This window comes from Rhinopithecus roxellana, chromosome 4 (assembly GCF_007565055.1).
Source record: "Rhinopithecus roxellana isolate Shanxi Qingling chromosome 4, ASM756505v1, whole genome shotgun sequence".
NCBI lineage: Eukaryota > Metazoa > Chordata > Mammalia > Primates > Cercopithecidae > Rhinopithecus > Rhinopithecus roxellana.
In genome coordinates this window covers 50,909,939-50,932,200 of record NC_044552.1, presented here as the reverse complement: position 1 = coordinate 50,932,200, position 22,262 = coordinate 50,909,939, and the positions used below count along the sequence as shown (strand labels likewise).

Below are 22,262 nucleotides of genomic sequence, written 5' to 3'. Positions count from 1 at the left end.
CTTTTAATATCTGGAAGGCAGATGACAGGGGTTATGTGGCCAAATTGGCCTTTCCCACCGGGCAGTAGCTCTCTCAACACCCACATCCCTTCTTCATCTTCAAAAGTTCCTTACTGCCTCAGTGACTATCTCAGCCTTCATGAACAAAGTGCTATGCTGCTATAAGCAGTTAGAATAAACGTGATTTCAGTTTCATCAGGTCCTATCCTTTCACCTTCCTTGTACCTGGTGCATGTCCCACAGTGCAGCCATAAACTATGAAGCCCAGAAGTATACGACTTCAACTCAAACCCAACATGCCACACACAGGTGCCTATGGGCACAGAAGAGGAAAGGACAAATGTCTGAGCCTCAGGACTCGCAGCCTCTGCCCTTGCTCCTGACCTCTGTGTTTTGCCCAGATCAGCAGGCCTTATGGCTACCAGGCACTGGCAACAATGGCAGGACAGATGTCATGTGGGGGGTGACACATGGCAGGAGAATGAGCAGTGGCTGCAATGTGGTCAGGCACCACTGGAGACGATCTGCCCTAAATGGACCTTTCTGTGAGCAAAGACCTATGTCACCACATCATATGCTTAGGAATGAACCGAATCCTCACACCTGAGGACTAAATGTATAAGAAAGTCGGGACAAAAAAGCGGATCTCCGTATCTGAGGACTGTGATAAAAATCTCTTCTGAAATTTTATTTGGCCATGACGTTCAAGGTAGTGAACTGAGAGATTTCTGATTGAAATCACCTCTCATGTCTCTCTGCTGCAGGTCAGAGGGAAGCAACACAGGGTCCTGCTGCACAGTTTTCCATTTCCCAGGGGAATCCCAAGACTCCCTCACCCAGGCTCTAGAACAGGGTTCTAGAGTGTCTTCCAGTGAGCTGTGAGCCCCCCAGAGGCAGGGGCTGCTCTTGTCATAGTGACTCCATTAGAGGCCAGAGCCTGTCACCCAGCAAAGGCTCCACATGCCCATTAAGTTAACAGATGAGGGCCTTTGTTGGTAAAGGCCCCAGATACCAAGTCCCAGAGAAGAGTGAGATTTACCTGAATGTAGAAATTTGTGAAGAGAGCAATCAGGGAAATCATGTATCCAATCTGGAAATACAACCAACCAAGAGGGAATGTGCACGGCCAGATGACCCCGCAGCTGGTCTGGATGATTGTCAGCACAAACTGAAGCTGGGGAACAGAGGGGATGCAGCTGAGCAGGGACAGTGCATGGACGAGGCCCCACACCAGGCAGACTTTTTACCCAGCATCACCTAAATTTCTGAATTACCACTTACTACCCTTTCTGCAGGTACAGCAGTCACTTCATGAACACAACACATACACAACACTTATCCTAAACTCTAGGTGTGTTTGTCTTATACATATTCTTCCTCTGCCCTCCAAGCTATTTAAACTACCTTCTCCAAAATTCAAGGACACACTATAGAGAGATGCAAGACTTTGTTTTTGTTTTTTGAGAAGGAAGAGTGAGCATGTATGTTGAAAGGGCACTAATAACATCACTGCAGGATGTGCCACCTGGCTGGACATTCTTCCAACTCCTTATCCACGGACCCTTCTAGTTTAGTGAAGGCTGATGAATAGATTTAAACCTTTACTGGCAAACAACAGTAAGTGCATCGATTAATTCTGATGAATAAACCTCGAAACGCATGTGAACTGGTTAGACAAATGGTGGAAAGATGTTTTAAAAAGGATTAGACTCAGGCCGGGCATGGTGGCTCACACCTGTTATCCCAGCACTTTGGGAGGCCAAGGCTGGTGGATCACGAGGTCAAGAGATCAACACCATCCTGGCCAAAATGGTGAAACCCTGTCTCTACTAAAAATACAAAAATTAGCCGGGCATGATGGCACGTGCCTGTAGTCCCAGCTACTTGGGAGGCTGAGATAGGAGAGTCGCTTGAACCCAGGAGGCAGAGGTTGCAGTGAACCAAGATCGCGCCACTGCACTCCAGCTTGGTGACAGAGCGAGACTCTGTCTCAAACCAAAAAAGGGCTAGGCTCTGCGCACTGTATTTCTGGCAGCTCCAATGTTCCTATGTAGAGGTTTTTGTTTTTAATTTTTGAGACAGGGTCTTTCTATGTTGCCCAGGGTGGCCTCAAACTCCTAGGTTCAAGAGATCCTTCTATCTCAGCCTCCTGAGTAACTGGGACTCCAAGTCATGACCCACTGGGCCTGGCTGTTTGCCTTCTTTTTAAGGTTAGTACTGCAGACTGAGGAATAACTAGGAGTGGTGCTTAAAATAAATCCTGACAACCTGGGTAGGTTTAATCTTCCACCTCAAAGTACACAGCCTAATGGGAGACCAACTTTGCCAGTCTTTTCTTTTAAATTCTGCTTCCGCCAGACCCAAAACTATGGCATAAATCAATTTCTGCATCGTTTCTCCTCAAGTATAACAAGGAGGTTAATCAACAATTTTCCTTTTTCACAGGTGGGTGAGAAAACATAGCAGTTGACAGGGAGGTGAAAATGAAATATCAAACACTTTAGTCTCTCAGATTTTCTCAAGACTTTTTTCTTCAGATTGTTATTATTTTTAAGATTGAAAAATCCTAATCGACTTGAAGGGGTCTGAATCAGCTTGGTCTGTTTAGAAAAATGTGTTAATAAGGCAAGGAAAGGGCAAAAGATTTAATGTCCACACCCCTCAGTCAGCTAGCTTTGGCTTATTGTCTCAGTGTCATCTATAAAATAGGGACAATAATATGTTTTTTTTTTTTTTTTTTTTTTTTGGTAGAGACAGGGTTTCACTATGTTCCCCAGGCTGGTCTTAAACTCCTGGCCTCAAGTGATCCTCCTGCCTTGACCTCCCAAAAATGCTGTGATTACATATGTGAGCCACTGTGCCTGGCCTGGGGACAAAAATATGAAATCAGGCTACTGGAACAATCTATGTAAAATCATGTACTTAGTATGAGTGCCTAACATGTGCTCAACACATAGGAAACGTCAGTGTTTAACATGAGCAGTAGTAGTATTAATTAGTTCATAGAAGAATTCATAAGAGGAGAGAAAGAGGTTAACTATAATATACTGATAAATGGAGAAGGCTTAATCAAGATGGTGAGAAGTATCAGGTGAAGTGGCCTGGCCCTGGCAGTAAAACAGGGGAGGGAGCTGTTAACTGAAGCAAACAGCTGCTATCCTCACCAACAGGTACTCCTCTGCATGGGGGCTGAGGGGTCACCCATACCTGCCAGACAAATATCCTTGCTGCCTAGTAATGGGCTACACATACCCTGGACTCCATACTACTCTCTAGCTCCTTCTAAAACCCCCAGAAACACAGAACTTTCATTTTGGATTCTGGACCATAATTAGAAAACACACACACATACACACACACACACACATATATACACACATACATGCATATGTGCTTATGTGCAAAAACTCAGAAGAGCTGAACTTGAAGTTGGCAAATTAGATTCTAGCCCTCTTTCTACAATTCAACTAGCTGTACGCCCATGGTCACAGTTCACTATCAATTCAAAATAAGAAAATTCCCTAATCTACCCACTTCAAGGAATTTAATTATATCAAATGAAAAAGGGTGGAGAAGGGGCATCTTAGATGCTATTACACAACACTAAAACCAGGAAGAGGTCTGTATCCACCAGGAAGCAAGTCCTGGGGAAAGAGGCCAAGTCACTCACCAGCTGCCCCTGAGTGATGTACTTCTTCCACCAGAGGTATGGACGCATGGAAGGGACCGACGACAAACCATAGTAGGAGTACATGAGCACGTGGATGAAGCTATTAAGTGTGGCACCAAAATAAGCTGCAGGAACAGAGGGATTTGGGAAGGAGAATATATTAGTGTTTTAAACAGAATAGGTGGTAAAAAAAAAAAAAAAAATCCAAGATTCTTTTTGAATCAGAAAGAGAGATGATTTCCAACAGGGCTGACAAACACTGCAACAGCAAGCACTGCATGGATGTGTAATAAGAATTCAATTTCCACTTGGGCAGGCAGCCACCAAGAGGCTCCGAGCCCAGGGGTCAGCTGTAGCTGCTAGGGGCCCATCTGACACAGAAGCCATGATGCCATTCCGGCACCTACAGGCTTTGTTGCAGATGCCCACCAACTCCCAGAGGCAGCTGTTTTTCTTTACATACACAACTGCCTCAGATATGCTCTCTGAAGGCTGTGGAAGACAGCTGATGGGCGACATGCTCAAAAATGGCTGTTTCTACACATTTGCTGGGGTGTGGAGAGGTCTCTGAAGCCACTTCTAATTATTCCACAGGACTGCAGTGTTGAGGTCATACATTTTTATTAATAATAGAGTCGGCCGGGCGCGGTGGCTCAAGCCTGTAATCCCAGCACTTTGGGAGGCCGAGGGCGGATCACGAGGTCAGGAGATCGAGACCATCCTGGCTAACACGGTGAAACCCCGTCTCTACTAAAAATACAAAAAAAAAACTAGCCGGGCGAGGTGGCGGGCGCCTGTAGTCCCAGCTACTCAGGAGGCTGAGGCAGGAGAATGGCGTAAACCCGGGAGGCGGAGCTTGCAGTGAGCTGAGATCAGGCCACTGCACTCCAGTCCGGGTGACAGAGTGAGACTCCGCCTCAAAAAAAAAAAAAATAATAATAATAGAGTCAAGAGTCTAGTTCCTCAGAGATAAAAGAGCCATCTTATCACATCATTTTCAATGTCCAGTAGGACCACTAGTTTTTTTTCCAGACTCTGTCCTCCTCCCCAACAGTCAGCAACCAAACCAAGCCATACAGCTTTTCCCTGTGCAGTTGGAGGTGCTTGGTTTTAGGTAAGTTTCTACTCCTGGCTATGACAGGAACTGGCTGTTTGACTTTGGACATGTCACACCCATTCCCTGGTTCAGTTCCTCATGGGCCAAGTGGAGCTAATTAAATCTGTCCTCCTGAAAGTTCTCTGAAAATTTAAAGCATTCTTCAAATGTAGGGAGGGGCTGTTTCTATTAGAAAGTTAGGTCAGTTAATCCACCATCATGAACTGTGACAGTGGGAGGAAGAGGGAGCAGAAAGTCCCAGCTCTACCCACCTTTCTGTGGTCTCAGTTTCCTCCCAAACCCAAAGGATCTGTATTTGGAAAGTTTTTTTTTTTTTCTCCTAGCTCTGGAATTCCATGATACTGTGAATCTTGGTAGGCTCAGGTAATCAAGGGCAGTGCTATCCCAGAGAAAAAGTATGGTAAATAGACCCGTAGGTTCTCAGTTAAATTCTTCAGTGTTGGGATGACAGGACTTTTGACTGAGACATTTGCTAAAACTCCCAGGCTGAATCTCAAGGTAGCAATCTCTGAAAATTTTAAGAAACTCTGGACTACAACCTTTCCAAAAACCAAGTACACAACCTTAGAAAATTTATCTCAAGTTTTGGTGCTTGTTATGGAAGACACCCTGATCACCATGCTTCAGGGAATATGAGGGTTGTTAGAACATGTGGAGACTTCCTAATGCATGACAGACAGCTAAAGCTGTATTTCAAAATGAGCCTTGCTCCCTGTACTCATGCAACAGTGTGATCCTATTTTCCTCACTTGCCCCTCTCAAACACTTCCACATCGTACAGAAGGACCAGAAAGAACCTGGACAGTTGCCCTCTAAGACAGAGAATACTGTACCTATTCCTTAATATGTCCCCAGTGGTATCTCCCTCATCTTGCCCAATCAGCACAGAAAGTTCACTTAACTAAAAAAGGGTTTTGTTTGCATAGGTACATAAACTATCACTAAAAGCAACTTGAACACGAAGTGGAAAGCCTGACCTAGACATTTACAGCAACAGCACCTTTTCTGAAAGCCTTAGTTTCAACTCTCCTCCCTGCTCACACCTGTTCCCCAAGTCCCCGTCTCTAACACTTACAGTGGCCGCAGGGGACCCAGTTCATCACAAACCACCAGATGTTCAGCATCGAGGCATGGTGGTAGACGTGCAGGACCGTGATCTGGTGGTTGTTCTTGCGCAGGATGAAGAAGAAGGTGTCCATAAATTCTATGAGTTTGGAGAAGTAGTACCACCAGAGGACACGGATAATCTGAGGAAAGGGTCAAAGATTTAATAGGCTTATCCTCACGGCTTCTCTGGAATATTGCCTCTATAATGTTTCACTAATATCCAAAAATCTGATGTCAACTCAGAGAAGCCTAAGTGCCCCAACAGCTCTTAATGTCCATCAGTGGTTGGGAGCTATCATCACTCTCCAAGTACCTTTAACCAAAGAACATGGTTGGGCTGGGACAGCTGGAGGGGTTTGAAGTGACTATAGGAAATGTTTTGAAAGGGTCCCTGACACTCTTTGAGACTAATAAAAACATGAGGCTCAAGGTTCAAAACCTTGAAGTCTGCCTATTCCCTCTGGAAGCAGCCTGCACAGCCATTAGCAAAGGAAAACCATCTGAAAAAATGCTTTTGATTTCAGGGACTAGCATGGGGCAACTGACCTAAGACACACAGAAGGAATCAGAACCTGCAGTGTCAGGTCTCTGCCTAATTAAACACATCAAACAGGTGCTCTAAGGAGATGACTGCCCATGCTGAGCTGCGACTGTTGGCCTGTGATTTAAAATAAACCTCACGAGTGGAAGTCAGATTTTATTTTTAACACCACTACTCGGAAAAAAGTACTTGGATGAATGATTTTAAAAATTTAAGACATTGCTCTCATGATCCTGTTTGTGTAAATATAACATGCTGACAAATGCATGTGATTTTTCTTGCCAACTGTTAACAGGAGTTATTTTTACAGAGGGGGATGCTTTAGGTTTTATTTTATACCTTTCACGTTCAAATTTTAATACCATGTATATATATTGCCTTTTTTATTCTTTTAAAAATATCAACAGGGATTGCCTGAGAAGTGAGGTTATGGGCCATTTTGTATTTTATACAATTTATTTTTTAAAAACTCAACACTTACAATAAAGTTTCTGAAAAAGAGACAGTACCTTCATATCTGATTCTCCTGCGGTACGTGTGCCCTGACAGAAGAAGTTGTATTTGCCTTCCCATACTCCTGTTACTAACTAAAAAAGAAGAAAAAGTCAGTCACCAACAGCATCTGAGCCATGTAAAGTCCTGTTTGAACTTTATTAGTTGCAGAATCTGTGATAATTTACCTTGGGCTGTGCTGAGCCAAGTTTGCTCTGAGAAAAAACAATTGTAGGGAAGTGTAAACAAAAGGAAAGCTTTAATGACTTGAGCCTCAATTTCCTAAGGGACAGGCTTAAAAGTCACTCCCAGGCTGCTGCCCTCAGAGACCCTCCTTTACCACGCTGCCTCTCTGCAGAACGCTCAGCCCGTCACCCCCTTGGTCCTAGCACAAGTGCCCAGACCAAGCCAATCATAGGCTCCCTGCTCTGCCCCAAAGAGGCCTCTGGCTGCTTTCCCTAAGCTAGTGCTCCTCAAACTTGAGTGTGCAGCATCAGAATTACCTGAGGGGTGAGTTATTAAAACATGGGTCCCTGGGGGTGCTTCTGTTTCAATAGGTCTGGGGCCTAGAATTTGTATGTCTAACAGAGTCCAGGTGATACTGATGCTGCTGATATGGAAATCATACTTTGACAACCACTGCTGTAGGCCCAGGGATAATTCAGTCCAACTTCATCTTCATTATTTCCTGTTGTTGTATATACAATCCTCTGGATCCATGAATTAGGCTTCACAGCCTGAAGAAATTGTGCCCATGCCTCAGAATCACTTGCAGCGCAGTAGGCACTGTGCTGACAGGACCCCAGAATTTGGGGTGCAGGCTCTACATCACAGCCCTGCAGTTATCACAGGTCCATGGCTGTGATGCAGAGCCTGCACCCCGATTCTTGTGTTCCCTGTCCTTGAACACAAGAGTTTAGCTTGGTGAGCAACACAGATTCCCCACAGGGAACAAGAAGTGATTACGAGGATCTGAAGACACCTTGTGATATTTCCACCCGGTTTGACTTCAGAAATAAATGCCAAAAATGGGTGCACTCCTATACTCACACTGCATATCCTGCCTTCTATCTGATTTTTCTTTGGTTATCTTTTTCTCGCCATTTTCCTTCTGCTTTGTCACCTTCTACACATAAAAAAGCACTGAGACTTAACAGGCTTTTCATGGCCAAACAAGAGCACAAGGATTTAGCATGGGGGAAGCACCAGTTCATGATGAAGAGCCATGGATTAGGAGGAAGGCTTGAGTGCCAGGCCCAGTACCTGGGACAAGCCAGCTAATTCCTATGGGCTCTTGTTGTTTTTACTGTAAAAGGATGAAGTTGGACTAAATTATCTCTAAAGGGTTTATTCCAATTTTCTGTAGCTTCATGTTAACAGACTTTAAAATCAGACCACACAACAAACTATTCTATACTATCTTTGGAAGAACAGTATCCACATGGTAATTCATTAGAAGGCGTATTAACTTTTTGGTCTTATACCACTCTCTAAAGTCATGGTCAGTCAAGCAGGATCCATGCAGGCTGATCAGAAGTCCTAAGAAGCAAGACACAAAGCCTGAATCCAAAGTGGGGTGGAGGTCGGAGGAGGAAGCTGGCATGCACTCTTGAGACCTGGGGTGGGGAAGGAAGGGCCAGCTTAGTACAGAGCTCTTTTCGCTGCCCTTCTTTCTACCCCAGGAGGGAACCAAGGAACTACCTCCTGTGGCTTGAGGGTACAGAAAGGGAACTGGTGCTTCTTGATGAAATGTTCGCGGGACAACCGCGAATGAGAAAAATAAGGACAATGCAGTAAAGTTTTCATGAAGATAAATTTGTGCAATGTAAAAGATACTTTTTTAAAACAGCAGCCTTTCTTGGCAAAATTAAAAACCTACTAACATATGACTGTCTTCATCAGAGATATTTTTGGAAATGTTATCATTTTATGAATCTTAAATCGGGAACCTACCATCACTGTTTTATCCAGCGACTATTTTGGTTTATAGTGTCCTGAGACATCCTGGGTTAGTTTTGCTTTTGTCTGTTTTAAAATAGGATGGCTGGTGTGTGCGCACGCGTGGAGGTGTGGATGACTGCATTCATGAATATCTACCTTGGCAGGTGTGGGGAAAATCAAAGGATCTCTCTGGAGAAGAGGAAGACAAATCCTCTCTTGTAATTCTGCAGATGCCTCAATCCCAACGATGAGTACGGGTTGAAGGGGTCTTGTTAAACTCAGCAGAAGGGATTCTTGGACACACGTTTACTTTTTAAGAAGGGATCCAGGTGGGATTACCTTTAAACTAGTTAACTTTAAACTAGTTAACCTAAAATTCCATTTGCCCTCTCCCCACCCATAAATGGGGCAGGGGAACCCATGTATAAAACGCCCACTGTCTTTGGAGTTTAATTAAAGAACTCAAACCTCGGTGTTGGGTGGTGAACTTTTTTCACTCCTAAAGCATAAACCAGGTAAGCTGCTCACTCAGTGCCACTCCACTTGACCGAGGCCCACCATTCCTCTTTCACCTGTTGAGGTTCCCTGTAGGAGCTCTGTCATGCTTCAATGCAACACTCCCTCCACTGCTACTCACACCTACCACTTCTACTGGGGCCGCTGTGCCCCTCAAACCACTGAATTCTGTATTTCCGTATTTAAAACCCTCCAGTGATTCATCACTGCCTTCAGAATGAAACCCTGAATCCTAGGTGCAGTGTCCAGGTGTCTTCCACAACGTGGTCCCAAGCTTATCTTTCACTCCTCCCCTACCTGCATGCAAACTGGACCTCTTCCCGTTCTCCAAACATGCCCTTCCTTAACCACTACACAGTGGCCAAGGGGAAAGAGCATGAGTTTGGGCATTAGCCCATTAAATCCTAGCTTTCTTACGTTTTGCTAGGTGACCTTGGGTAAGCTATTCCAACATTTTAAACCTCAGTTTCCTCAGTCCTCAAATGGGATAAACATAGGCTCCCACCCTGAAGTACATAATGCCTGTCTCACCCAATGTGGTACACAGGATTAAACATAAGTGTTGGCAGTGACCACTGTTTTATTCTTTTCAACTAGAATATCCTCTGCACCCATGTACCCCATCTCCAGCTCTCAAAATCCTATCTATCCTTCAAAGTTCAGTTACAATTCTATTTTCTTCATGATTACTCCCTTGAGCACTAAAGCCTGAAGTCTATTCTCCTTCCTCTACCCTCACCTTGCCGTGACCTATAGCTGTTTGCTCACATGCTCCTTTTGTTAACGGACCTGTTGTGTGCTCTTCTGTAAGATTTCGAAGGGTGGTGACTGTGGCTCCTGCATCCGCATCAACATATTCCAGCACAGGGATTAGTGCACCAGAGATGTCAAACAAATACTTGCTAAACGAATGACAAAGAGTTCACCCTTTCCCTTCGGGGCTTAGGCCTGGCTTCCTTCCAAAGAGCTGTTTCGGTCAATTTCCTGGAAATTCTTCAAGCTGCATGTAAGTAGACACCACAGGGTGAGAGGACCCCGTAGGTTGGAGAAGGTGAAGTGCTGAATATAAGGGCAGGTGTCTGAGAATCAGATCAAAAGAGGGCAGAACTATACTACAATGAAAAAGCAGGCCAAGAACCACCCAGGGGCATTATTTGCATGGCTTTTTCCAAGGAAAAAGAGAAAAAGATACGAGATACAAACAGTACCACTGCAAAGCTTTATATGCTTCCTCCTTCCTTAGAGTAAAGCAAACTTTAATTAGGCCAAGAGGATGGGCACAAGGATGTGCAGAGCTATAATTAAAACCTAGCTACAAGCTTTCTTTCCTCCGTATGAGATAAAAGTCAATAACCCTAATGGTTTCACGCACCTTTTCAATGAAAGAAAAGAATTTAGGTGAGTGTCGACATAATTCATGGAGTGAATCTTTTTTCTTTGAGACAGGGTCTGGCTGTGTTGCTCAGGCTGGTGTGCAGTGGCAAAATCTCAGCTCACTGCAACCTCCACTTCCTGGGCTCAAGCCATCCTCCCACTTCAGCCTCCCAAGTAGCTGAGACTACAGGGGCACGCTGTCATGCTCGGCTAATTTTTGTATTTTTTTGTAGAGATGGGGTTTCACCATGTTGCGCAGGCTGGTCTCAAACTCCTGAGCTCCAGCGATCTGCTCGTCCTTGGCCGCCCAAAGTGCTGGGATTCCAGGTGTGAGCCCCCACACCCAGCTAGGAGTGAATAATTTTTAATGGTGAGTTGACTTTTCCCATCTAATAACACATTTAACCACGAACAACTTGTAACCTTTAGCATAATAACCATTTCCATGGCACCTTCTGGAATGCTACTGAAACATCTCAGGAAACTAGGTCACTTGAAACACTTAAAGAAAAAGTAGGAAAATATCATCTTGGGTGGCCCTTATCAGCCATTAACATCAGCATCCCAAGATGTCAGAGCAACAAGATAATCCCTTTCCAAAGAAGGCTGGCTGCTTTTGGTGATAAGAGATTGATGAAGCTGTATGTTTACTACCTCCTAAGCAGAAATGGAGTAAAAAGTAATGGAAAATAGACTATCCATACTCAAGTTCAACTACGTCACAGGACCTAAGGTGCTTTTCTAAGCAAAATCTCTGAGAATACATAGGGCTGACCCTTTTCATAGCTTTGTTTCTGTATGAGTCCTCAAGTGTGTATTTTTTAGGTCTGGTACAAGTTCATATTTTTAATGAGAAAACAGAGAATGAGAAGTGATAAGGATGGCCCAGGTCTTGGTACCACTGGGATTAGCACAAAGGAATCCTGACTCTCAGTCCAAATGCACCTCAAACAGCAGTTCCAAGCATCTTTGTCCTTCATCTGTTTTTGAATTCTTAGTAAGATCACGTAGGGATACTCTGTCCATGAAGAATTCTGTGGAAAAGCAGACCTTTAGCTGCATCTTTTTCTTCCGCAGATGTCTGGTTTAAAATTAACCATGAACTACTCGAAACTGAAAGCACCTACTTCGTCTACGGTTTAGTTGGCCAATTTTGGCAGTGCTATTAGGGAGTGCCAGGTCAAAGCATGTGGTTTTTAAATTTCAAATCTTTCACGTCCAGAGCATAAGGATGACCATTAAGATAATTTCACACCCATGACCTCCACAGGTGTTTTTTTTCCCCTTCTCCTTGTGAACAGGAATACCCCTGGGTTACAGCTGAATGTAATACTCTTGGCTAAGTCAAAAGGACAGGTTCTGTACACTTGAGAATTCTTTAAAACAAAGCACAAAGAAACAGCCTGTCCTCAGTCCAAGCTGCAACAGGTATGTCTGGCATTTTCCCTGAATCCTCAAGCCCTGCCCTCTTACACTAGCAGTTCTCCCTGTTCAGGCCTCCCAGAACTTTCCCTCTGTGGAAAGCGGATGGTAAGAGTGTAATGAGCATTAGATGAGTTAGCCCAATACCTGGCATAAGGTAGGCACTATCTGTCTTTCCTATGACCTTAGGCAAATGTTAAGTATTTTTGCTTCCAACTAGGGCTAAGGTGGTGCTGGATGTCCCAGCCAAAGCATAATTTGTGTCATTTAAAGGAAGGTCTCCAGCCTACCCACTGACTCCTGCTTTGTAGAGTTAAGTGCACTTTAGTTGAGGATCTGTAGAGTGATGTGCTCCTAGCTACACCAACTGCAGAGCCAAGCTCTCCAAGGGTTGCAGGGGCAAGTTTAGAGGAGTGAGGCCTGGCTCTGGACAAGCTGGAAGGCTTCCTCTCTGTAGAAAGCATTCCCTTCCCCTGCCCTGGGTGTGGGTGAGGAATGAAGGGCGTCTGGGCTGCATCCTTCTCTCCATTCTTCCTACTGTGAGGCATTCTCTCAAGGGAGTGTCAGATACACAAGGGACAACTAACTGTTTCCTTTCAGGACCTGAGAGAAGTTTCTTTCTCAGCAAGGAATTTTAGTTGTAAGGAAACTAAGAGTGAAAAGTATTTTAGGCAATGATCAGGCATTTCTTGTAAGTACTAATCTTACCAGATGTTTCAACTGCTGTATACCTCTGCTAAATGGGAAAAAGAACAGCAAACAGCCTTTTCAAAGTATTTTGGTAAACAAAGTGATTTTTCAAATAAAATTCAATAATCAATTGTCAGGTTGCTTAAGTGTTTTTCCAAGTCCTATTTTCCCACAATAAAATATCTATTTTAGGAAAGCCTGAAGGGAAAGAAAAATAACCAGACAGTTTAGAATATTATGTTTCCAAAGCAACTGCTCTGTGGTTCCATCAGATGGCCTTCAAAGCCAGAGCCCAGGGAGATGCTTTCATGGCCCACAATTACAGAGGTTTAGAAAGCACAAACAAAGCATCCAGTCACCAAATGCTCAACTTCTTTCATCTTTTCAATAAAAAAGCATTACACATTTTCAAAAGAAATTCAAAGGAAAAAAAACTGACTTCTGGTTCCAGCAGCGTGGCAAACTGAACAACAGCAGAACCAACTCCCTCACTATAAACACAGGTAGAAATGTGGTATAAAACACAGCAAAAACTCCAACACGATCAATTCTTACCTATAACGTGAGGTCCCCACAACAAATTATTTTTTAGAAAAAAGAAGTCAGCTTAAATTCAACTCCTTCCAAAATCTTTCTTTTATGTGGAAAAGGCATGTTTACCTGAGATGACACCAACAATACTAGTTTGGGATGCTTACACAGAACACTAGGCAAACCTTTATTTCTGTTTTAGGAGGTAAAGAAATTTAACACAGACAATAATTATTCCAGAGGCATAACCTCACAGATATATCTGTAAGCAAACTTTTAACAGCATACTTAAAAAGGCAACACAGCAAATAGTTAAATCTGGAGATCATTGTCATCTAATCTATATCATTGGGGGGGACAATACTTCTATGTTATGGAATAAAAAAAGAGGAGGTAGTGAACTTTCAGAAGTAAAAGATACACAGCCATTTAAACTAAAAACACAATAGATGGATGAAATAGTAGATTAGAAACAAATGAAGGAAGTAGGAGTGAATGGAAGAATGCAAAATTTTCAAAGTGCCTAGAAAGAAAAAAGATTACCCTACAAATGAGCAAAAGTTGGATGACAGCAGACTTCTCTGCAATAAATCTTCAAAGTGCTAAGGAAAAATAACTATTAGTCTAGAATTCTATGCCTTAATAAAATATTATTCAAGTGTAAAGGCAAATAACATCACACTCAGACTAAGATATTGCCCTTCATAGAAAGAACTACTTAGGAAAAAACTGAATCAAAAGGGAAAAATTTCACAGAGCAAAGAAAATCAGTAAACACCGATGGCAATAATGGTGATTATTTAGGACCTTAAAAAAAGAAAGTGAGGCCAGATGCGGTGGCTCACACCTGTAATCCTAGTGCTTTGGGAGGCCAGGGTGGGAGGACTGCCAGAGCCCAGGAATTTGAGACCAGCTTGGGCAACAAAGTGAGACTCTATCTCCACAAAAAATAAAAATATTAGCTGGGCACAGTGGCATGCTCCTGTAGTCCCAGCTGCCTGGGAGGCTGAGGCAGGAGGATCACTTGTGCCCAGGAGTTTGAGGTTACAATGAGCTATGATCATGTCAATGCACTCCAGCCTGGGCCACAGAGCAAGACCATCTTTTTTTTTTTTTTTTTTTTTTTTTTTAAAAAAAAGGTAGAAATAACTCCTGACAATAGTAACATGAAAGATGAGGGGTCAGAGCTAGAATCCTCTAAGGTCCCTGGTATTGTTTAAGGAGAACAGAAACACTGACTCAACTGAAACTTTCATAAGTTAAAAATGCATGGTAAACATCTATGGGTAACCACTCAAATAAGAGAATGAATAACTTTTGAATAAGTAAAATAAAAAATGATGATTATAAAAATTCTACAAAGCAGTAAAGGAGAAAAGAAGGCCAAAGAAAAAACATATACACAAAAAAGGTGACAGAAAGTAAAGGCATACCTCACCTTTGCTTTACTGCACTTTGTATATATTACAGGTTTTCTGAACTGAGGTTTGTGGCAACTCTGCACTGAGCAACTCTATTGGTACCATTTTTCCAACAGCATGTGTTCACTATGTGTTACTGTGTCACATTTTTGTAATTCTCACAATTATAAAATATTTCTCAAAATATTTCAAATTTTTTCACTATTATTATATCTGTTGTGGTGATCTGTGTGTGGTTACTGAACTTTGATGTTACAATTGTAACTGTTTTGAGGTGCCATGAACCGCACCTATATAAGACAGCAAACTCAATAAATATTGTGTGTATTTTAGCTGTTCCACAGACTTGCTGTTCCAGCCAACCATCTTCTTCTTCTCTGGCCTCCTTATTCCCTGAGATACAATGTTGAAATTGGGTTAATAATCCTACAATGGCCTCTAAGTGCTGAAGTGAAAGGAAGAGTAGCATGTCTCTCACTTTACATCCAAAGCTAGAAATGATTAAGCTTAGTGAGGAAGGCAGGTGGAAAGCTGAGACAGGATGAAAGCTGGGTCTCTTCTACCAGGTTAGCCACGTTGTGAATGCAAAGGAAAAGTTATTGAAGGAAATTAAAAGTGCTACTCATATGAACACAAAAATGATGAGAAAGCATTAATAGCCTTATTGCTGAAAGTTTGAATAGTCTAAATAGTCTAGGTAGAAGATCAAACCAGCCATAACATTCCCTTAAGCCAAAATCTAATCCAGAGCAAGCCGCAAACTCACTTCAATTCTATGAAGGCTGGGAGAGGTGACGAAGCTGCAGAAGAAAAGCTGGAAAGTAGCAGAGGATGGCTCATAAGGTTTAAAGGAAGAAGTCATCTCCATAACACAAAAGGGCAAGGTGTAGCAGCAAGTGCTGCTATAGAAGCTGCTGCCAGTTATCTGGAAGATTTAACTAAGATCACTGATGAACATGGCTACACTAAACTGTAGCACACACCACTGCGCCTGGCAGCATTTTTATTTTTAATTTATCTTTCTTTTCTTATGAATAGGGTCTCACTCTGTCACTCAGGCTGGAGTGCAGTGGTGTGGTCATAGCTCACTGTAACCTTGACCTCCTGGGCACAAGCCATCCTCCCACCTCGGCCTCCCAAGTAGCTAGGACAACAAGCTCAAGCCATGCCTGGCTAGTTTTAAAATTTTTTGTAGAGATAGGATCTTGCTATGTTGCCCAGGCTGGTCTCACACTCCTGGCCTCAAGCAATTCTCTTGCCTCAGCCTCCCAAAGTGCTGGGATTACAGGTGTATACCAGTGTGCCTGGCCAGCATTTTAAAATTTAGGTATGTCTACTTTTTTTTTAGATTTAATGCGATAGCACATTTAATAGACTATAATATAATGTAAACATAACTTTTATATGCACCGGGAAAGCAAAACATAATAGTGTGACTTATTTATTACAGTACTCATTTTATTGCAGTGATCTGCAACTAAACCTACAATATCTGAGGTATGAAATAACTATTAACATGCTAAATGAAAATGAATTAAATTTTCCCATTGAAAGACAAGAGACTGTCAGATTCAGTCACTAAATCCCTATGCACTTATCTGGTCAAAATACTTACCATATTTGCATAAGGAGATATGTCTTAGAAGATTCTTTGCACGCTGCTAATTGAATAACCTGCATACACCTACATAGCTGGGCACCGTGGCTCACACCTGTAATCCCAGCACTTTGGGAGGCTGAAGTGGGAGGATCACTTTGACTCCAGGAGTTTGAGATCAGCCCAGGCAACATCGTGAGACAATGTTTCTACCAAAAATAAAAAAATCAGCCGGGCGTGGTGGCACATGCCTGTAGTCCCAGCTAGTCAGGAGGCTGAGGTGGGAGGATGGCTTAAGGCCAGGAGTTCTAGGCTGCAGTGGGTGAGGTATGATTGTGCCACTGTACTCTAGCCTGGGTAACAGGGCCGGATTCTGTCTCAAAAAACAACAACAAAAAACAATCTAACAACCTACATATCTATCCAAAGAAACACTTGCAAAATGGTGTAATAAATTCCAACACTGAAATAATACAAAGCAGTTAAAATGAATTAATTTCTAATTAACTATAATTAGCATAATTATAATTAATGAATTACATCTATATGACTCAAGATGAATTTGTCAGAATATACTGGCTGGAAAAAATCTATTTGAGAAAGTTTAACTAGTATAGCATTCATGTATGGTTTTTAAAAACTATCTTAGAACGTACTATGTATTGTCATGTATACATATATATGTAGTAAAAATATATCCGAGAAAAACTGTACAACCTTCTGAAGAAGTCTGGAAAGGGACTGTACTTTAGATGCATTTTTGTAATGTTTTCTTATTTAAACAAAAAAAATCAAGCATTTGTTAGGTGCACAGATATCATCTATATAATTTTATTTTAAATATTTTCAAATAGTTCCAAAATTACGATTTAAAAGAAAAATTGAAAAGGGGAAGAAAGATAAGTTTGGATTTATGCCAAGCCAGATGCATCCATCCAGCTATTTGTTTTTCAAAATTACAAAAATTTTTTTTTTTCAAAATTACATTTTAAATGTTCTAAATATTTTAAAGCATATTCTCTCACACTATTCACAACATACAGTTCTAACTGCAAGGGAGGAAACATACATAGATACTCAAAAAACAATCTTGTGTGTAACTCATGATTTATCTTTGACTGCTAAATAACTTGAAAATGTGGTTCTGACATTTGCTTTTTGTGTGTGTGTATATTCTAATACTGAGGATACATTTGGTGGAGCAATCAGCTATAGTAACAATGGGATGAAAAAGATGGGGAAAACACCTTTTCATTCTAGCCTACGCCAGTGAGTGTCGGTGGGGCAAGGATGGGATGCTAAGGGGCACATCATGAGAGTACTTTGAAAGGAATGCATCATAGTCCTTGGGAACAATGGGATAGCCAAAGTGGTTGGGGTGGGGGTGGGATCACTCTCTAGAGTTGAATCCTGTCCCTTAGTACGCTCATGGCTTCACAGAGGAATTGGATCCTTGCACACAGTCCTCAAAAGTGAGAAGGAGACTGACAGGCAGGAGAGGGAGTTTTAAGGGGTAGAGCCCAGAAGAATGAAAGAGCCTCGTGTTGCTGGGGTTTAAGTAGAGCTGAGCATAATAGATCGGCTAAGGAAGGCCAGAGTGCTTCCTTCTGAGGAAAGGAGCCAGCCGCCCTTTCAACACAGTGTTCCTGGGGGATTCAAAGCCATGTGCACTGCACAACACTGACCCTGTTTCCTGGCAGCTGCTGCTGAATCCAAGGATCAGTGCATGACGCATAGGCAGACTGACGGGGGTGCTCCCTTTTGGACTGTAACAAACACAATTAGATCCTCTCTGCTTAGGGTCTAAGAGGTCAGAGGCACAGCAGGAGAAGAGTAGACACATTAAATGGCTTCACACGAGGACACAGCAGCTGCCTAAAAGGGAAACCACCTGTAACACTCTAACAAAGGAGTTAAAAGTGGCTTTGATAGCTCACTGGGTGGGTCAGGGGAAACCTGATCCAGCCAGGTAGATAAGGCAAAGTGAGGGAAAGCCACCGTTTGGCACCATGTATGTAGAGGTTCTCAATTTGGGGACTGGAGACAAGAGAAAAGACACATGGATAGTGTGAAAAATAAATCAGGCCTCTCTTCAGAGGACAAATGCCCTGAATCTCGGGCGGCTAAAAGGCACACAAGATTTTTATGTTTGCTGTAATGGCATCGTTTTACAAAGCTGAGTAACTAATGCAAACTAAGTTGTTTCTCTTCTATAACTTGGAATTTCATTTCCCAGCCTTCACCATGGACAGTGATATTAGACAACCCCTATTAAGCAAAAGCAAAAAGGATTGCTATAAAGTCCAATGCTTTCAAATTAAAATATAACACTAATTCAAATATGCTCCAAATCAGGGATCTATGACCTTTTCCTGGAAATAAACACTAAAGTTAATGAGATAATGAGAAGTAATACCTCTTTTCTCCTTTTAAGTTTGTTTCTATCAAGTGCACAAACTATGAGCAAGTCTATATTCCTTCTACAGTTTAAACTCAGTTTCACAGTTTTAAAACTGTGATTTAGTTATTTTCCTTCCAGTGAATTTAAAGTTTCAGTGACCCCCCTTTCATTTCCTTCTGATCATCTCCCTTCTTTCAAGACTTCTTCCTATTGGCCAGATGTAGTGGCTCAAGTCTGTAATCCCAGCACTTTGGGAGGCAGAGGTGGGTGGATTGCTTGAGCCTAGGAGTTCAAGACCAGCCTGGACAACATGATGAAACCTTGTCTTTATGAAAAATACAAAAATTAGCTAGATGTGGTGGCATGCTCCTGTAGTCCCAACCACTTGGGAGGCTGAGGTGGGAGATCACTTGAGCCCAGGAGGCGAGATGCAGTGAGCACCAATGCACTCCATCCAGCCTGGGCAACAGTGAGACACTGTCTCAAACAAACAAAAAAACCCCTGCTTCTTCCTGTCTCCTTTAAGTGACAGTTAATTTTATTTGTATTAATCTAGAACTTGCTAAAGCAGCTGTGAAATTATGCTACAGAATAAACAAAAATACAAAAGACTGCTTATTTAAAAAATTCTTCAAAGCCCCGAATACGCAGATAAGCAGGAAGGTAAATAAAAACTACAATAATGACCATTACAGGCGTGTGACCACAGAAGAATGGCTCTAACTCCCGGGACATTCCTCTAAAATGAGGGGCCCCCCGGGGCTTCATGATATCCTCAGTTCGTTCCATTGTAAAACTCCATGACTGCCCTTCTGTGTCTTAACATTCAATGGAGTAGAAATGCTAAGTATAAAAAGAAAAATGGCCAGGCATGGTGACTCATGCCTGTAATCCCTGCACTTTGGGAGGCTGAGGGGGGTGGATCACCTGAGGTCAGGAGTTCAAGACCAGACTGGCCAATATGGTGAAACCCCGTCTCTACTAAAAATACAAAAAATTAGACAGAAGTGGTGGCGCATGCCTGTAGTTACAACTACTAGGGAGGCTGAGGCAACAGAATCGCTTGAACTCGGGGAAGTGGAGGTTGCAGTGAGCCGAGATGGCGTCACTGCACTCCAGCCTGGGCGAAAAGAGTGAAACTCAGTCTCAAAACAAACAGAAAAACGTGTAGCTAAAATGATATTCAAAGCTTGAAAAACGACACATAACAACGGAATTACTGATGGGTTTTACATATGTACAGGAGAAAACTCGGACAAAAATCAAATGTGAATACCATCAACTTGGAGCACTAGGGCTTATTTTCAACTTGGGCATATCTGATCTGGATAGCTTTTTGTAAACTTGATTTAATTTAAGGAAACACTGCCTCTTCGCCTATTACCTATGTACTCTAAACTGTGAGTTAAAATTGTAGTTTCCCTATTCTGTATATTTCTTAAATTTCTGTATTCAGTGCTTAGTCACTCCTCAAAGTCTTCTGTTCTCACCAAGCTATCAGAGGAAAATCTATACTTTCTATTACAATGTGTTCAGAACCTCCTACATCCACTCAGATGCACACAGCTGTAATTGATACAGCTCCTTCTTCTCTTTAGCAGGAAATCATCTGTTTAAGAGAGGATATATAATGAAATTATAGCTATATTTCTAGGACTTAAGAAACATGTAAGGCAAATGCTTAAGTTCTCTAAGAATCATATGAAATATTTTTCTCTATAATATTGCTATGTATAATTATAAACTCTATTAGAGTTCTCTTAAAGACATGGCTCTATTATCTATCAATTATGGAAAAGTAAACAGTTCACTCGGAGAAACCTCACAGCTTGCTTTGGTTTTGTCCCTTGAACACAGAGATGTGTACAGTGCTGGGGCCAGGAGTCATTCCTGTGCACTTCCCCTGCCTCCAGTCCTGAACTCTCCATCTTGGAGGCTAATTAAACTGCCTTCATTCTAGAATAGGACAGAAAAAAAAAAGCAATAAAAGGAGTTGTAAGCATTTCTTGGAGTGTCAAGCATAAAAGCAATGCTAGGAGCATCTACCATTCTAGTCAGAATATCTGTACCTTGGCTTATGAAACATACATGGGAGAACAAGACACAGATATCCCACAGCTGCAACACCTCTGATAATCAAATACGCCTGCACATGCCCACACTCCTGCACATCACCACATGCGGCCAGGGAGACACCATCACAGCCTGGGGCTGATGGAGAATTCATTTTGTCCCCTGAACTCTAAGATTCATGTTTATATCTCTTCTCCTTTTCCTCCCACATCTACCTTCTTCTTTACTACTCCTTGAAGAACTAAAACCAAAATGTAACACTATACAGGAGTGCCTGAACATTTGTTTTATACAGGGCTTAATTCTCCAGAAGAGTTAGAAATAGGTTGGTGGTGTAAGAATGAAAAGTGGGTAGGCCTTCCCAGAAAAATGTACACAAACTGCTTACCACTGGAGGGCAGCTTTCCTCCCCCTTTTAGCTTTAAAGGCTATAGTGTTACCCCTTCAAAATAGGGAGAAGGGTTGATTCTGATTTTTCTTTCATTTTTATGCTATAACATTTGCCTTTGAGATCATCAAATGTGATTTTCAACGTTGCAGTGATATAAAAGAAATAACTGGGCTGAACTCACACAGACAATTCAAAACCTAAATGCAGATCTCAACAGTCACACTCCTCTTAGCTTTTAAAAAACAACAGATTTGACAAGTTATCCGTTCACAGAGGGTGATGTGCCACAAAACATACCAAACACAAGTACCACCCACTTCCTTCCTCCCCTACCTTCAAACAAGAAGCAGGCACTTATTAAATGCTTAATAATAAAAAGCTTTCACATGTGTTTTTCTTCACATTTCGTTCATTTTCCAATCTGTATTTTGCTTGCATAAGAGTATTTCTGAAAATATTTTAATTTTGAATATCATACGAAACACAACAAAACAATCAATAACAAAGGTTTCTATTTTTGATATTCTAGAAGGCATACTTGTACAAACAATTCTGACATTTCGAAAAATCGATTTTAAAACACACTCAAAATGCATTAAGATACTTGCTTGCCCAGTTGTCTCTATACCCCGAGGGGCCACCTTTCCTCATTTAGGAATACAATTTAGGACAACACTATGAGTGCATTTACGTGAGAGGCAGACTGTGGTAACCTTTGACTTACCTCACAGAACATATACAGAGACAGCAGTGTGAGTCCAAGGTTATACACCACTAAAATCCCCCGGCAAGAGAATGGCTGTTTATTCCTCATGTATTTTGGTCCCAGCCATACAATTAGTAAATATATGACAGAGCAGATAAATGTGGGTATATAATTGTCCAGAAGAAACCATCCTTTTACTCTAGTATCTGAAAAATAAAAAAATTTAATGACATATAAAAATAATCACAACTTTTCAAACGTTGAAAACATTT

The 22,262-nt window shown here is 42.0% G+C and overlaps 1 protein-coding gene across 7 annotated transcripts in view; it reads right to left on the bottom strand.

Annotated features, from left to right (window-relative positions):
- ELOVL5 (ELOVL fatty acid elongase 5) overlaps positions 1-22,262 on the bottom strand; it is an 85,661-nt gene that overhangs the window by 8,002 nt on the left and 55,397 nt on the right. For 6 of the 7 annotated variants that reach the window (XM_030929518.1, XM_030929519.1, XM_010363987.2 and 3 more), the window contains exons 3-7: positions 22,009-22,196; positions 6,945-7,022; positions 5,863-6,034; positions 3,671-3,795; positions 1,040-1,174 (exon numbers count right to left, since the gene is read on the bottom strand). In XM_030929518.1, coding sequence (XP_030785378.1) covers positions 1,040-1,174; positions 3,671-3,795; positions 5,863-6,034; positions 6,945-7,022; positions 22,009-22,196 — 698 coding nt within the window. Of the gene's footprint in view, positions 1-1,039; positions 1,175-3,670; positions 3,796-5,862; positions 6,035-6,944; positions 7,023-18,104; positions 18,186-22,008; positions 22,197-22,262 lie in introns of all 7 variants that reach the window. The other variant, XM_030929526.1, reaches the window with a different exon arrangement.